Source organism: Zalophus californianus, chromosome 4 (assembly GCF_009762305.2).
Source record: "Zalophus californianus isolate mZalCal1 chromosome 4, mZalCal1.pri.v2, whole genome shotgun sequence".
Classification (NCBI taxonomy): domain Eukaryota; kingdom Metazoa; phylum Chordata; class Mammalia; order Carnivora; family Otariidae; genus Zalophus; species Zalophus californianus.
This window is the reverse complement of record NC_045598.1, coordinates 11845673-11862857: the sequence shown is the minus strand read 5'-3', so window position 1 is coordinate 11862857 and position 17185 is coordinate 11845673. Positions and strand designations below refer to the sequence as shown.

General features: G+C 43.7%; 1 protein-coding gene across 1 annotated transcript in view; it reads left to right on the top strand.

Moving 5' to 3' along the window:
• FBXO42 (F-box protein 42) overlaps positions 1–17100 on the top strand; it is a 101607-nt gene extending 84507 nt beyond the window's left edge. Inside the window, exons 5-10 of the mRNA XM_027621506.2 lie at positions 9682–9835; positions 10754–10864; positions 12788–12884; positions 13363–13419; positions 14134–14250; positions 15268–17100. Coding sequence (XP_027477307.1) covers positions 9682–9835; positions 10754–10864; positions 12788–12884; positions 13363–13419; positions 14134–14250; positions 15268–16383 — 1652 coding nt within the window. The 3' untranslated portion in view covers positions 16384–17100. The remainder of the gene's footprint in view (positions 1–9681; positions 9836–10753; positions 10865–12787; positions 12885–13362; positions 13420–14133; positions 14251–15267) is intronic.
• Positions 17101–17185: the final 85 nt, after the last annotated feature.

The window sequence follows — 17185 nt, the reverse complement described above, 5'->3', positions numbered from 1 at the left end:
GTCCCTTCCCTGTGTACCCCTCCTCTTCCAGGAGGCTCTTTAGCTCAGCAATAGGAGGGATATGCTGGCAGAGGTCCCAAAGAAGGCCATGCCTGTGCAGAAGAATTTAGTGTTCTGCATCCAGTACCATGTTCCTTGTAACTTAAATCTCTATCTTAGACTGTTTAAACAACATACTTGAAGTTGTAGAAAGCTGTTTAGGGGTTCTCTAGTGACTTAGCCAAATAATAACTTTATATTTGCTTCCTACTTTGTTTCTGTAAAATAAGCACTGTATTTTTGTATCTTCTGAGGGCATCTCTATAAATGCAAAGACTTACTGTAATTATTATTGGCCACATTGATGGTAAATTGGAAATATTTTCATTATCAGGAGAGAGACTGTTATCTGTTCCAGACAGAACCCCTGTGGACCTTGGCTGTGTACTTTGGAGACCATTCGGAATAATTATTTGTCTTCCAGGTGTTTACAGCCCAAGACAGATTTTATACTCAGAAATTGTACAATGTTCTCAGTTTTCCCTTTTGTCTCTCCATTCCTCAAACGATAAAACTGTGAAACATGCTTTCCTTGTTTCTGTGACAAAGTATTACCTATAAAACCAACAGTTTAGAGATAGAAGCAGTTAAATTATAACTGCAGCAGTTTTTCTTTGAGGGATATCTTGCCTTTACTTTCTAGCCTGTCCCCTCGTACCCTCTCGGTTTTCTGATTCAGATGCTAATATGGTGTTCTGGGAAATGCCTTTCGAAATTATTCTTTTCCTGACCTCTGAACTCTTGCTGTCAAGGTCAGTCACTTCACACACTACCATAAAGACAGCTCTATCAAGCCAAAGGCTTGGTCAGCTTCCCAAGACCCAGCTTCGATTCTCTCAGCAAAATTCATCTCTCCTACCCCCTGTGCACACACCAACTCGAGGCTCCTGGCTACCACAGAGAAGGAGCACCCCACACAAAAGAAGCTGTGAGGTAGGATTGTAGGTCAGTCTGGTCTATCTGGTCTTCCTTTGCCCTGGAGGCGTGGGAAGGACTTAGGGTGCTGCCTGTGGAGCTGCGAGGGAGTGCCTTTCTTTGGACCTACCCTGCATGTGAAAGTGAGTGCATGTGAAGAGTTGCTAACACGAAGTGGGGACTGTGACCTGGAACTTCAGCAGTTACTCATGCTTTAACATCCCCATCGGCATCATTACTGTAAAATATTTGAAAGCATCCAGAGGAAAATCTTTTGATTGCCAGTTAAGAACCAGTTTAGACCAAGCCCCCTTTAAAAAGCAAATCACATAGCAGAACTTTCTGGAATTCCATGAGCAAAATAAAAGATTTTTATCCAGTACTTTTCTTCTGGATCTATTAGTATGCTCATGAGTCCCATGGTTAAATTTTTCATGTTCATAGTCGTTTTCAAACTTTACCTCCTGTAAGTCCCTAATTCCTAGTCGTCAAGTCTTTCTGTTTTCAGAGTCATGGAGAACTATTAGCAGGTAACCTATGTTGCTGTAAATAAGTCTTAAAGCTGTTTGCCTGAAAGCCAGTAGGTAGAACTTTTTTTTCCTTTTTATTTATTTTGCAAAGTGTAAGTTAAGTGACCTGTAGATGAGGAGAAATGTTTGTATACTGAAAATGTGAGGGTTCTTTTCACCACCCCTGTGAGCAAAGCATTTGTTGAGGAAAGCCCACTTTGGACCCTTGTCCTTACGTTATTAACCAAAATGAAGGTTTCCATATAGTCATATACTGAGTGTGCCTAGAAAAAAACTCTGTATGGGGTGCCTGGGTGGCGCAATAGGTTGAGCGTCCGCCTCTTGGTTTAGGCTCAGGTTGTGATCTTACGGGTGGTGGGATGGAGCCCCATGTGGGACCCTGCCCTCGCTGCCTTCCCCGCCCCCTTACACACACATGCGCTCACTTCCTCTCTCTCTCTCAAATAAGTAAATCTTAGAAAGGAAGGAAGGTAGGAGGGAAGGAAAGAAAAGAAAGACAGGCTGTATATATTCCATGTTAATGTCATTTAGGAGCATTACCTAACATGCTCACTCAAGGATGGTTTAACTCTGCAACATGGTTTTCAAAGTCTAGTCCCCAAACATGAACATCACCTGGAAGCTTGTTACAGATGTAACCTCTGGGCCCCCACTCCCTACCTACTAAATAGGAAAGGCAGAAGTGAGGCCCAGCAACCTGTATTGTAACAAGTCCTCCAGCTGCTTTTAACTTAACATAAGCTGGAGTTTGAGAATTAACGCTCCAGGGGGACGGTGGCTATTGTTTATAACACCTTAATAATAAATCGATAATATTAATAAAGACTGATCTTGGAATAGAGATGTAGAAATAATGTTTTAGCCATGCATAAAATTATACGCATCCCTAATTAAAACCAGTACTTGTTTTATCTTGTATCAAACATTTGAGCTGTTCTTCTAGTCCTTCGTTCTGTGTGAATAGAAACTACAGTTGTGGGAAAGTGGCAAAGAAACCAAACCAGAATTTGAACTTGCTTCACTGTTTTACCGTCTTCTTTGCAAAAGTAAACAAGAATGCCTTGTAATTCTGCCACTGTCTTTCACATGTGAAATTCCCTGATTTCATAGGAACCTTGGGAAGCATCTGAACTAATTTTAGGGAATGTTAGTTCTGTGTAGAGGGTGCCTGTCTGATTATCCAGTTTCCCACAGCTGCCTTTTTGGTTTGTGCCTTGTTCAGAGATTTGCTCCATTGATCAGATCTGTGTGATTATGTTTGGGGAATGAACCCTGTGAGGCTAACTATTGGCTCTGGGGGAGGAACAGGCCCGAGTAACATGGTTTGATATGGGCACATTCGGTCCTGTGGTGCTTGACAAGAGCCTGCATGGGAGCGACACCCTTTCTTCCTCTACTTTTGTGATACAATGATATTTAGACTGTCTAGAGGCTTAGTAGCCACGTTATTTTGAAGGTAGGCCAAGAGATGTCCTAATGAGTATAAATTCTTCATAAATAAATTTTCTTAAGGGAAGGGGATTTATTTCATCATACGTCACCATGATGATAATGATGGGCCTCTTAACTGTGGAGGGTCTGCTGTTGTCAAAGTACTTTATAATGTACCAGATTTCCAATAAATCAGTTTCTAGCATGGTAGGCAGGTGTGTGTTAATAAAAAATTATTAAACAAATATGGTATCATTCTAGCTACCGTATGGGAGGAATTGGATGCACATATGTACAGTTCTTCAAAGTTTTGGACCCCACATTTTGTCTAGGGCTAGTTCATATAAAAGCTATTTCCCTTATCTAACGGTGTGGTCATGTTTTGAGGGTTTTTGTTTGTTTGTTTTGGGTTTTTAATAAAGTTTTAAGTGCTCTTGAAATAGCTTGCTTTTCTTGGAACTTTAAAACATAGATAAAGGTGTGTAATTTGAATATGAGTTTTCTTGTTTTTTCAGAATTCTAGTACAGACTTGTTTGCTTTCTAGAACTCCGCTTGGCTAAAAAGACCGTTTATTCTTCAACTTATAGAAATTGCCAAAGTTCATTGACCCCGCAGTCTCTGACCTCACGATAAATTTAATTCATTTGATTTGTGAACCTTGAATTAAGATCACTGGGAGGGGAGTTAAAGACCCTCTGCTTTAAACAAATTCAAAATAGGAGGGCGCCACCTGGGTGGCTCAGTCATTAAGCGTCTGCCTTCGGCTCAGGTCATGATCCCAGGGTCCTGGGATCGAGTCCCACATCGGGCTCCCTGCTCTGCGGGAAGCCTGCTTCTCCCTCTCCCACTCCCCCTGCTTGTGTGCTTGCTGTCACTGTGTCTCTCTGTCAAATAAATAAATAAAATCTTTAAAAATAAATAAATAAAATAAAAAAAATAAATAAAAGTTAAAAAAAAAAAAAATAGGAGGGCGCCTGGGTGGCGCAGTCCGTCCGTGTCTGCCTCCAGCTGAGGCCCTGATCTCAGGGTCCTGGGACAGAGCCCCGGGGTGGGGCTCCCTGCTTGGGGGGGTCTGTTTCTACTCCTCCTCCTCCTTCTTCTCCCCTCCCCCTCCTGCCCTTGCTCTCTCTCAAATAAATAAAATAAAAAGAAAGAAAGAAAGACGTAAATTCTTAGAAATGATCAAATTAGGGACTTTGTATTACAGAGGGTTCACTATTGATTCTTAAAGTAACAAGAATTTAAAAGTATCCAATTTGCAACAAATACAAACATTATATGCATAATTGGGTCATAGAAAATCTGATACATTAGTATTTTTTACTTCTCCTACCTGAACTAACTAAATAGGGGCTGTATGTTGAATTCTGTGCCCTCCTCACCCCCCCCCCCCCCCCCCGCCGCTTCATTTGTTCTTGTGTGGTAATTTTTTCCTACCTTCCTTACAAATCTAGGTGGAGGAACACAGTTAACTTTATGACCTTACTTAGTTATCAAAATATTTAAGATGCTGAAATTAAAATATATATTTGTGACATGAAATAGGCCTTGGAAATGCTGGATGAGGGAGTTCTCCCACTCCTTGGGATAGGAAGTAGAGGGAAGGATTTTGGCTTTCTAAAAGGTCAAGATATTTGAGAAGTCACTTTTTTTTTTTTTTTTTTAAGATTTTATTTACTTGAGAGAGAGAGAGCACAAGACGCGGGAGGGTCAGAGGGAGAAGTAGATTCCCCACTGAGCAGGGAGCCAGAAGCAGGGCTAGATCCTGGGACCCTGGGATCATGACCTGAGCTGAAGGCAGACACTTAACCGCCTGAGCCACTCAGGCGCTCCAAGAAGTCACTTTGGAAAGTCCTTACCTAAGGTGATTCTTAAGGATTGATATGTCATTGTCACTGGCCCCAGTTTACTCTTCCTTGGAGAGTTCAGAGAACAAGTAAAGTGTCCTGTAACAGCAGTAGGTTGTGACCCAAAGTCTTGTGGGGAAAAAGAGGTCCTAAGAATAGCCTTCTGTTCAGTTTATTTACCTCTCTTGTGTACTCGTTCTCTGTGGCTTACCTAATTAATTAAGACTTAGGAAAGTGTTTTTTCAGCTTTGAAACACTCCCACCTTTTAAAATATCTGACTTGGGACGCCTGGGTGGCTCAGTCGTTAAGCGTCTGCCTTCAGCTCAGGTCATGATCCAGGGTCCTGGAATCGAGTCCCACATCGGGCTCCCTGCTCTGCGGGAAGCCTGCTTCTCCCTCTCCCACTCCCTCTGCTTGTGTTCCCTCTCTCGCTGTGTCTCTCTCTGTCAAATAAATAAATAAATAATCTTAAAAAAAAATAAAGTATCTGACTTGCTTGTGGCAACTACTCAGAAAGGATGTATGTATATGCATGAAGAGCAGTTTAATAAAATGGCTAAGGGAATGAGTTCTGTTTTATTTTTTTGTAAGATTTTATTTATTTATATGACACAGAGAGAGACAGCGAGAGAGGGAACACAAGCGGGGGAGTGGGAGAGGGAGAGGCAGGCTTCCCACCTAGCAGGGAGCCCGATGCGGGGCTCGATCCCAGGAACCTGGGATCATGACTCGAGCCGAAGACAGACGCTTAACAACTGAGCCACCCAGGTGCCCCAAGAATGAGCTTTAAATCCCGATTAAATAAGATTAGAATTCTTATTAGTCTGTGACCTTAGGTTATTTAAATGAGCTGTGCCTCAGTATTCTTCACCTGTAAAATGGGAATAAAACTAGGAGGTTTGTTTTGTTTTGTTTTAAAGGGAGGGATTAAATTAGCTTTTGCATGCGAAGTACTTGGGTGGTGCCTAGCATATGATAAATATACATATTAGTCATTATCATTAGTAGTAGCAGTAGTTAATAGTAGTAATTGCAATTTCTCTTAAAAACCAAGTCACCTGGGGTGCCTCAGTGGCTCAGTTGAGCATCCATCTCTTGGTTTCAGCTCAGGTCATGATCTCAGGGTCATGAGATTGAGCCCCATGTCAGGCTCTGTGCTCAGCACGGTGTCTGCTTGAGATTCTTTGCCCCTCCTTCTCCCTCCGGGCTGCTTCTCATCCCCACCCCCCCACCCCCACTCATGCATGTCTCCCACGCTCTCTCTCTAAAGTAAGTAAGTAAATAAATAAATAAAATCTTTATGGAAAAAAAAAAGTCACCCATCCTTTCCTACCACCTTCCCCATAACCCCTAAACATAGGCACATGGTCAGTTGCTGCTTTTAGTTTTCACCTAATAAAGAATGGACATTGATTGTTCTAAGACAAATAAAGAGCCCCATAATTTTTAATTGCCACATAGTGTTTTTTTATATAACTATTCCTTGGTCTACTTTAACAGTTCAAATGAGCATCCTTGTATGTATCTCTTTTTTCATTTTTTCCAGCTATCATTAGATAATCCTTAGAAATGGAATTACTGATTGAAAGCATATGCACTTAAAATTTATTTTTGAGATTTATTTATTTGAGAGAGAGAGTGTGTGAGCGAGTGAGTGTGGGGGGAAGGGCAGAGGGAGAGGGAGCGAGAATCTGAAGCAGGCACCACACTCAGTGCAGCGCCAGACATGGGGCTGAACTCACCACCCTGAGATCTTGACCTGTGCCGAAATCAAGAACTGGACATTTAACCAACTGAGCCACCCAGGTGCCCTGCACTTAAAATTTTTTGATGTAAATTTGATACAAATGGCCAATTAAAAATTCTGTTTGATCGTTTCCATGATTTTTTAAAAATTTAATCAGTTTATTTTTTAAAGTAAGTGCTAGGCCCAACATGGGGCTTGAACTCAACAATCCCAAGGTCAAGAGTTGCATGCTCCTCCAACTGAGCCAGCAAGGCGCTCCTGATTCCATGTTTTTTTGTTTTGGGGACCCTTGGTCTGCTGCTTCATTTTATTTTTTTAAGTTTTTATTTAAATTCCAGTTAGTTAACATACAATGTAATATTAGTTTCAGGTGTACAATATAGTGATTCAGCACTTCGTACACCACCCAGTGCTCATCACAAGTGCCCTCCTTTAATCCCCATCACCTATTTCACCCATCCCCTCCCACCTCCCCTTGGGAACCATCAGTTTGTTCTCTGTATTTAAGAGTCTGTTTCTTGGTTTATCCCTCTTCACCCCCGCCTTGTTCATTTTGTTTCTAAAATTCCACATATGAGTAAAATACGGCATTTGTCTTTCTCTGACTGATTTTGCTCAGCATAATACACTCCAACTCCATCCACGTCATTGCAAATGGTGCTGTTTCATTTTGTACACTTGATTTTAAAAGCCAGGATTTCTAGTATTTCAAATCCCAAACCAAATTTTAGTCTCGAAGGTTTTTAAGTAACTACTCTGCTGAATCTGTTATGTGTTTTATTTGTTTTTTCCAACTTTTTCATAGTATTTATGAGTTCCAAAGTTAGGGCAAGAACTTGAAGCATTGTTTGGTATTTCACAAATTAAATCATTTTGGGGAAATACTAGCATTTTAACTAGACCACTATATTAGTTAAGTTTTCTAGGAGGCTTCCTCCTGGGAACGCAAGGGTTTTGTTTGTTTGTTTGTTTGTTGTTGTTTTTTAATTTTGTTTATGGAGAGAGAGAGCATAAGCAGAGGGACCAGCAGGCTCCTTGCTGGGCTAGGAGCCCGATGTGGGACTCAATTCCAGGACCCTCGGATCATGACCTGAGCCAAAGGCAGATGCTTAACTGACTGAGCCACCCAGGTGTCCTATGGGAAGGCAAAAGTTTTCAGTAGAGATCACAAGACTCTGTGAAGGACAACAGCCCCCTTAGTCATGATTCCAGAAGGGTATGAGGGTAGCAGGAGCAAGCTCATGGAGTACCTCAGCCAGTATTCCCTCAGTCAGTGCTGCTCATTGACAGCAGAATCATTCCTAGAGAAAACTCATTTCTTTGGTCAGATCCTGTTTGGATTGATGTCTGTTCTGTTAGGAGAGTGCTCAAAATAGCTGATGCCACATAGTACTCTTAGATGCTCACTCCACTGTCTGAGGATTGGTACCTTCCCAGTAGATCATGGAAGTTCCTGTTAAGTGGGAGCCCAAGGAAGACAGCCACTTGCTCACTTTTTCAGCCTTGAGACTTTGTCATCAACACCATTAAAGCAGTCTAAGAGGGGTTTTCAAACCATGTTCCCAAAACCCCTTGCTGAAGGGGAGGGGCCCAGCTCTTTACCTGAATGGGAGCACCTCAGCTGCTATTAGCTTAATATACTGTTGGGATTCTTTCTGCTTAAGATTTTTTTTTTTTTTAATGGATCCTGTGGTGGTAACAAAAATTTTTTTTCTTGAATATTACAGTATTTACTGACACCTGGGTATTGAGACAAATTTCTTTGATCTTTAGCAAACTGAATGTGGCACGTAGAGTAAGAGATTGGGAGAAATAGCAATTGTTATTTAAAAGACAGAAAAGGCTCTGAAAAATCCTGTTTCTATGTGACATTTGTTATCCCTAAGGTTTTCTAGCATAAGCCATATTTCTGTTGTTTCAAGATTTGGTCAACGTAGCTCAGAAGTCCAGCCTGGATGGCCTTAATAGACACTGCTGGTATCAGGCCTGCAGCTCCGTTGGAATGCCTTCATATTGAGCCTGAAATTCTGCCCCCATTTGTGCTAGTGAGGCCCACAGCTAGAGGCCTAGAGGTCACCATGCTAACGTGTGACTCGACACAATGGAGAACTCCAGGCTGCCACCTGTTTTACCCAGGTTTGCTAACAGCAGCCGTTTTTATGCTGCATCCAGGTACTAGCCTGTATGTGTACTCGCTAGATTCCTTACATTCTTTTCCTGTGTGGGTTCTAGTAAGCTGATTAAAGGGATGGGCAAGAGAGTCAACATTTATTGAACACCTGCTTTGTGCCAGGCACTGTGTATGTGCTTCAGGTGTATTTTTTATTTTTTCTTAAGATTATTTATTTATTTTTTATTTTTTTAAAGATTTTATTTATTTGACAGGGAGAGACACCGCGAGAGAGGGAATACAAGCGGGGGGAGTGGGAGAGGGAGAAGCAGGCCTCCCATGGAGCAGGGAGCCCGATGCAGGTTTCGATCCCAGGACCCTGGGATCATGACCTGAGCCGAAGGCAGACGTATAACAACTGAGCCACCCAGGCGCCCCTAAGATTATTTATTTATTTGAGAGAGAGAGAGATACAGCGAGCACGAGCAGGGGAGAACAGGGTGAAGCAGGTTCCCCACTGAGCAGGGAGTCCAACGTGAGGCTTGATTCCCAGGATCCTGCCGAAGGCAGGCTCTTAACTGATTGAGCCACCCAGGTGCCCCTCAGATGTATTCTTTAATACTCAAAACAGCCTCATGAAATAGGTACTCTCATCCCTAATTTAAGGTAAGCAAAATAAGTAACTTTCCTCAAACTCAGGTTTCTCTCTTTTAATTATAAATGATGTATAAGTCCAGTGATATTATAATAGTGGTGTATGGCAACAGATGGTAGCTACACTTGTGGTGAACTAAGCATAATGCATAAACTTGTGGATTCACTATGTTGTATACCTGAAACTTAAAATAACATTGTGTATCAATATTAAAAAAAAAAGTTGTATAAATTGGTGATGGTTTTCTGTCAGACTTCAAACCAGTTTTGTTCTCCCCCTTTCCCTTATGTTTTATAATATTGGTTCCCCTTTTGTGATTCTTTCAGGGAAAGGTGATCTGTAGACAACCTGCCTATGGCTTGTGAGACCCTGAATCCTAACCATGATGTTATTGACCTTTCCTAGGGTCCTATCCTTCCCCTAAAGCTGGAGCAACTCTGGTCGTGTACAAGGACCTACTGGTGCTGTTTGGTGGCTGGACGCGGCCAAGCCCGTATCCCCTACACCAACCAGAGAGATTCTTTGATGAAATACACACTTACTCACCTTCTAAAAACTGGTAAGCCACAAAGATAAGATCCTTTCAATCCTTGAAATCTAATAACAGATTTCAGATGAATGGACGACTTACCTTTTTTGTGTCCAGGAATCTCTGAGAATTTGGTAAAAGCTCTGGACTCTTTCCGGGAAACAAATTTACATATGCACAGATTTGCTGACAGTTTCAGAAAGTTTACAGGACCCCCTTAAAACCTAAAGCTACGGGGCGGCTGGCTGGCTCAGTTGGTGGAGCATGTGGCTCTTGATCTCCAGGTTGTGAGTTCAAGCCCCATGTTGGGTGTAGAGCTTACATTTAAAGAAGTTTTTTTAAAAGGTAAAAAAAAGAATTAAAAAAAAATAAACTAAAGCTAAGAACCCCTGTTCCAAAGAGAAGAAGTGGAAGAGGTTTATTCCACTTCCTAGAAAAATAAATGTGCCAATTGGAGAATAGAGGCTCTTCAGTTTTGGCTGCTCATTCCTCAGGTGTGTTGTGGATCCAGATGATTCATTGTTCCCTGCTATGTCTCGAAGACTGATTCCTGACGCTCTTTTTCCTTTTTCCTTGTAATGGACTACTTAGTACAGGGCTCTTGGCAGCTGCGTCTGATCAGGACTGTAGAAAGAAGTGGAAGGTGGTCCTTCTTTAGCACATTAGGCTGAAGCAGCCAAGGAGTCATGATGGCGTCTCTGGTCACCTCTACACTCCACCTCTAAGCCATACACACTGAGAACTTGAAAGTGAGCATAGCTTTAGCAGGTTTGTAGGAAAGGCGTAATACCTTCTGCCATCTTCCATTTATTATCCTAACAGTATCTCTACTGAAGGTGATAGGATTGTCATTTTAAAGGCATTCCTACTTACTGTTTCCACCTTAAACACGTAAGACCAGATACAGGTGGTGTGACTTGCTGGCTTCCTCCTCTCTTTTTGTATTAGGTGGAACTGCATTGTGACAACCCATGGGCCACCTCCAATGGCTGGCCATTCCTCCTGTGTGATAGATGATAAAATGATTGTCTTCGGTGGCTCCTTAGGATCCCGGCAAATGTAAGTATATTTGGTTTGCTGCCTATCGACCTGAAGGTAAATACTCCTGGGGATAACAGGTCGGAAGAGTGAACTAGTCAGGTCAGTATTCCTCAGCCTGGTTCTGGTTGATCCAACCAGTTGTTGCTTCCTAGCATTCTAGGTTTTGATCCCCTAATCACAGAGCAATAGGTTGGAAAACTTCCTCCACAAAATCAGAGCTGTGTAGAATCTTTTTATTTGGTATGTGGTTCATTCGGTGGGATCGAATTCTTATATAGCCTCCACCTTGTTTGTTTCTACCTGTGCCCACAGAAGGCCACCTTCTAAGAAGCACAGAGTGCTTTTACTTGCTCTCTCCTTTATGTCTCAGCCTGTGCCCTTTCGGGCTTTATAGAAGAGAGGTAGATTGACAGGGCAGGTTGTAAATGATTCATTCTCCAAATGAGATGGGTTGGGGGAGTGGGTAGGAGTGAGAAAACTGTCAGGTCCGATGCACTTCTGTGAGGCTGTGCTCCCTACCTACTGTCCTTACCATCTCTGGCCACAACTGGCCAGCTCAGGCCAGAGGCAAGGGCCAGAGCAATCCATCGGAATCACTCTTTATCTGAGTTGATGGTAGCTGCATTGATGGTCATGAGAGGGAAGTTGATGAGCTGTCAACAGTAAAAGCATTCCAGACCCAACTCTCTTCTCTGTTAGACAAGGTATTCCCCATCTTCCTATTTCAAAACAGTTGTGGAGAGACTGAGCTGCCCCCCAGATGAGAAAGTTTAGGTCTTTACAGTATTAGAGTTCTTGTTCCTGTGTTCCTCTGTATGAGTAAATGACCTTAGCGAGGTGATGGTAAAATAGAGGCTGCCTTCCAGTAGTCTGTCCTTGCCATACTGGTCCCCTGAGGGTTGGAGATGCCAGTTTGCCCTTGATAAAACTGCAGATCTCATTAGCCATGGTGAAATTACTTTTTGTAGCCAGAATCGATAAATCTTTATCTCCTGGACAGTGATAGAGCTACCTTTTACATCAGTTTTTTCTCTTCCTTGTGGTTTTTGCTTTTGAATGGCTGTGTCTTGACCAGTAGCTATTTCCTGCTAACACTGGTTCACTCGTACTTCAGGTACTAGTATGTGGCTGCAGACATGACTCAAGAGAGGCTTTATGGGTCAGTGGGAAGAGCAAAGGTTTGAAGGTCTTGAGATGGGCTCCAGGGAAAGGAGGGGAAGAAAAATATAGTTTAGGATGCTATGACCAGAGCATGAGGGATGCCACGAATTCCGTTTGGAAGCACCTTTCAGCTTGCCGAGTAGACACCATGAGCAAAGCTCACCCTCCCGAGTTGAAAAAATTTATGGACAAGAAATTGTCATTGAAATTAAATGGTGGCAGACATGTCCAAGGAATATTGTGGGGGTTCGATCTGTTTATGAATCTTGTGATAGATGAATGTGTGGAGATAGCAACTAGTGGGCCACAGAATGATACTGGAACGGCGGTAACACAAGGACATGGTATCATCATGTTAGAAGCCTTGGAGCGAGTATAAACAATGGGTGTGTTCATCAGAAGAAATCAGCTGCTTCCACATGTCCCCTCCATAGTACCTGTTTTACTACGATATAAAAATCAGGTCGTGTGCGTTTTCATATTGAACTTTTTTGTTAAATAAGCTTTTATAATAGTAAAAAAAAAAAAAAAAAGCTTTGACCATGGCATTTTGCTAGGCATCTTTATAAATGTAACTTCCGGGGCACCTGGCTGGCTTAGTTGGTAGAGCGTGCAACTCTTGATCTCAGGGTCATGAGTTCAATCCCCATGTTGGGCATGGAGCCTACTTAAAAATAATAACTTAAAAAATAAATAAAATATAAATGTAACTTCATTTATATCAGCTCTGTGGTCCCTGGGAGCTCCCAACTCCTTCAACCTTATGTCCTTATCTTATAGGAGCAACGATGTCTGGGTCCTTGACCTCGAGCAGTGGGCGTGGTCCAAGCCGAACATCTCCGGCCCCAGTCCTCATCCTCGAGGTGGCCAATCTCAGGTGCTCAGGAATTAAAATAACTATTCAGCAAACACTGTAGCATCTTCCGGTTAGGATGGGAAAGGGAGGAGGGAGTCAGGTAAGCTGCCAACATGAATAAGCCAAAGAGACTTTGTCGTTCTTTTTTGCTGGTATTTATTTTTCAACTTCTAATGGGTTGTATTTATTTTTAGTGCCTTTATATTATGCCTCTCCCCAAAGCATTTACTTTGCTGTTTCATTTCTCAAGAGAACCCTGCACTTTATGTACGCTCACGTTAATGTTTGATCAACAAGGAATATATCCATTCAGGTGAATCATCAGTAATTTGTTCACAAGGATCGGAATTGACATGGTTTTGGGAGAATGGAGAGTTTATGGTGACTGGAATACTCTTAATTTGGGTTCTGGGTAGGCTATTTTCATATACCACTGACGCATAGGAGATCAGATGCCTGTGTCTTTGTAGGTTTATTTTAAATGTCTTCCTCTCCCCAGATTGTCATAGATGATGCAACTATCTTAATCCTTGGAGGGTGTGGCGGTCCCAATGCTGTGAGTATTGCTGGTGTGGCATTACAAGGCACATGCTGCTAAGGGTTCAAAACTTGCTCCCTTGTCTCACCTTGTGAGCATGACGTCCTTTTTATTGAGAGAGTACCTTTTTCACTTTGGGTATATAGCTGTGGTATTTTCTGGCCAAACTCTGCTCTGTTTCTTTTCCTTTTTTTCCCCCCTGTGGGGTGAGAGGTGCTTTAAATCAGAGACATTTGTCTCTTAAATATTCATATCTATATCTATATTCTTCCTACTCCCACTTCCTCTTTAGGCTGTAAGGTTTGCTGCTATTGTTTCTTTCAGGGAGGGGTGGGACAGAAAAACAGGCTGATAACTGCCAGAGTTTACATGGAATTTATTTAAGAATGCAGATTCAGAAAGTTGCAGATATGTATTATCTACCCTCTCCCCTACCAACACACACACACACACACACACACACACACACACACACACACACACAACCACAGGCAAAATTCAAAACCACTTACAATTGATTCATGGGTTACAAGCACAATCGCATGTTCTGGGCCAGTGGTAGTGTGTGAATGAATGAGGGCATGAGTGAATGAGTGACCACAAGTGTTGCTATTCTTTCTAAAGAGCCTACACATTCTCTAGACCAGACAGCCCAGCTTTGGGATTCCCAGTATGTGTATGTGTTTTGTAGCGTACCTCACCTGAGTCCTGGTGTTGGTCCTTCTCTTCTAGCTCTTCAAGGATGCTTGGTTGTTGCACATGCACTCGGGCCCCTGGGCCTGGCAGCCGCTCAAGGTAGAAAATGAAGACCATGGGGCCCCAGAACTGTGGTGCCACCCAGCTTGTCGGGTAAGCAGGGCACTGACTGTAAAGCCAAATTGGCTCGTCAGGTTTCCAAGCAAATTTGTATGGAAATAAAAAACACCTTGATATATCATAAAAGAAGTGGACATTAACCATTGCTCCTTGGGCATTGCTTATTGTGAACCTCTAGATGGGAAACCTGTGTGAGCCCCATTGATCCCTTTTTTTTCTTTTAAGTATATTTATTTGAGAGAGCATGCAGGGGAGGGGGCGGGGTTGGGTATGGCAGAGGGAGAGGAAGAAGCAGGCTCCCTCCTGAGCAGGGAGCCCACTTTGGGGCTCTATCCCAGGACCCCAGGATCATGACCTGAGCCAAAGTCAGAGGCTTAACCGACTGAGCCACCCAGGAGCCCCAGGTTTATTTATTTATTTATATAATCTCCGTGCCAAGCGGTGGGGCTCGAACTCCTGACACCAAGATCAAGAGTTGCACGCTCCACTGACTGAGTCAGCAAGGAGCCCCCACCACTGGTCCTTTCAGTGCCAGCCTTAAGCATCTCTTTGTGAACCTTTCCTCAGGGTCCCCAGACAGAAACTGATTCCTCTCTCCACCCCACCCCTATCCTGCAGACATACTTCTAATGATAGCCCTTGTCATGCTTCAGCCATATATTGTTCCTATGTCTGTCTCCCCGTCTAGCCTAGAAGGCAGACTACATTATTTTCACCTCTGTGTCTCCAGTACCTACAGAATGCCTGGCCTGCCCAGGTGCTCATAATAAAATGTTTGATATTACGGGCGCCTGGGTGGCTCAGTTGGTTAAGCGACTGCCTTCGGCTCAGGTCATGATCCTGGAGTCCCGGGATCGAGTCCCGCATCGGGCTCCCTGCTCAGCGGGGAGTCTGCTTCTCCCTCTGACCCTCCCCCCTCTCATGTGCTCTCTCTCTCTATCTCATTCTCTCTCTCAATAAATAAATAAAATCTTTAAAAAAAATAAATAAAATAAAATGTTTGATATTAAATGAATGATCAGAACTGAACATAGGTCTTTTGTCTCCCAGGTGGGGCAGTGTGTGGTGGTCTTCAGCCAGGCTCCTAGTGGGAGAGCCCCACTCAGCCCCAGTTTGAACTCCCGCCCATCGCCTATCAGTGCCACTCCTCCAGCCCTGGTTCCTGAAACCCGAGAGTACCGCTCTCATTCTCCAGTAAGGAGTATGGATGAAGCCCCTTGTGTTAACGGCCGCTGGGGAACACTGAGACCCAGAGCTCAAAGGCAGACCCCCTCAAGTTCCCGGGAAGGGAGCCTTTCCCCAGCCAGAGGAGATGGCTCTCCCATCCTCAATGGTGGGAATTTGTCTCCAGGAACAGCAGCTATAGGTGGCTCTTCGTTGGACAGCCCTGTGCAGGCTGTATCTCCTAGCACTCCATCTACCACTGAAGGATATGACCTCAAAATGGGACTTTCTCTGGCCCCCCGACGAGGGTCACTACCGGATCAGAAAGATCTGAGGTTAGGATCCATAGATCTGAATTGGGATCTGAAACCCGCACCGAGTAGCAATCATATGGATGGTGTGGACAACAGGACAGTTGGGGGAAGCATGAGACATCCTCCTGAACAGACAAATGGTGTGCACACCCCGCCACATGTGGCCAGTGCCCTTGCAGGAGCTGTCTCCCCAGGTGCCCTGCGTCGGAGCCTAGAAGCCATCAAAGCAATGTCATCCAAAGGCCCTTCAGCCTCTGCAGCACTAAGTCCTCCTCTGGGGTCTTCTCCAGGCTCTCCTGGGAGCCAGAACCTGAGCAGTGGAGAAACAGTGCCCGTTCCCCGCCCAGGGCCTGCCCAAGGAGATGGACATTCCTTACCTCCCATTGCTCGCCGCCTGGGCCACCACCCTCCTCAGTCCCTAAATGTTGGCAAACCTTTGTACCAGAGTATGAACTGCAAGCCCATGCAGATGTACGTGCTAGACATTAAAGACACCAAGGAGAAGGGGCGGGTCAAATGGAAAGTATTTAACAGCAGTTCTGTGGTCGGACCTCCTGAAACCAGCCTGCATACAGTGGTCCAAGGCAGGGGTGAACTCATCATATTTGGAGGACTCATGGACAAGAAACAGAATGTGAAGTACTATCCAAAAACAAACGCCTTGTACTTTGTGCGAGCAAAGAGATAATGTGTTCTAAACCCCTTTCCCTTTCTGTGGCTTTTAATTTTCCAGCGTGCAAGCATTTGGACTGAGAATTGGGAAAACAAAGGACAGATACTCCCATAAACCAAAACCCCAGTTCCCAACCTCACTCACTCCAGGCTGGGATCAAATCTCCATTAAGAAAAAAATTATATATAAATCTATAAATATATATTCTATAGCCAACTCTGTTTACAGAGAGGGAGACGTCTCCGTCCTGGTTCAGATAAATTTGTTGCTGTGTTTTAGCAGAGGCTGTGCTGCCTTTTTCTACTTTGCTGGTAACTAGACCCAGAATTTAGGGAACAGACTAATGTCAGAATTTACCTAAAGCAACTGAAGAGCCCCCGTAAATCTTTATGTGGCCTTCTTGGAGTTAGAGAAAGAGCGTGTGTAAGGTGTGCACGTGGAGCCTCCCGATCCTCGGGCTCCAGGAGCTGGCAGGGTGAAAGGAGCCTGTAGAGAACTCTTCCTCTCTTCCTTTTAAAACCACACGGGACCTGTGCAGACTTCTCTTTGAGGTCATGCCCTCTGCCCTTGGGACTGAGGAAAGTTACCCAGCCAGGAATTCTGTTCCACGTGTGTGTGCCAGGATCACCATGAGGCAGTGTTTATACAGGGACGCCTGTCCACCTAGTGTCCACTGGTCTTTAGCGTGCTCCCTCCGTGTCTCAGAAAACATATTGGTGTCTGATTTTGGAATTTTCTGACAATCGTATTTGATTGCAAGTTGCCAAAAACCACATTTGTTCCCTTAAAACTTGATCCTCAGAAGCTGCCTTTTCCT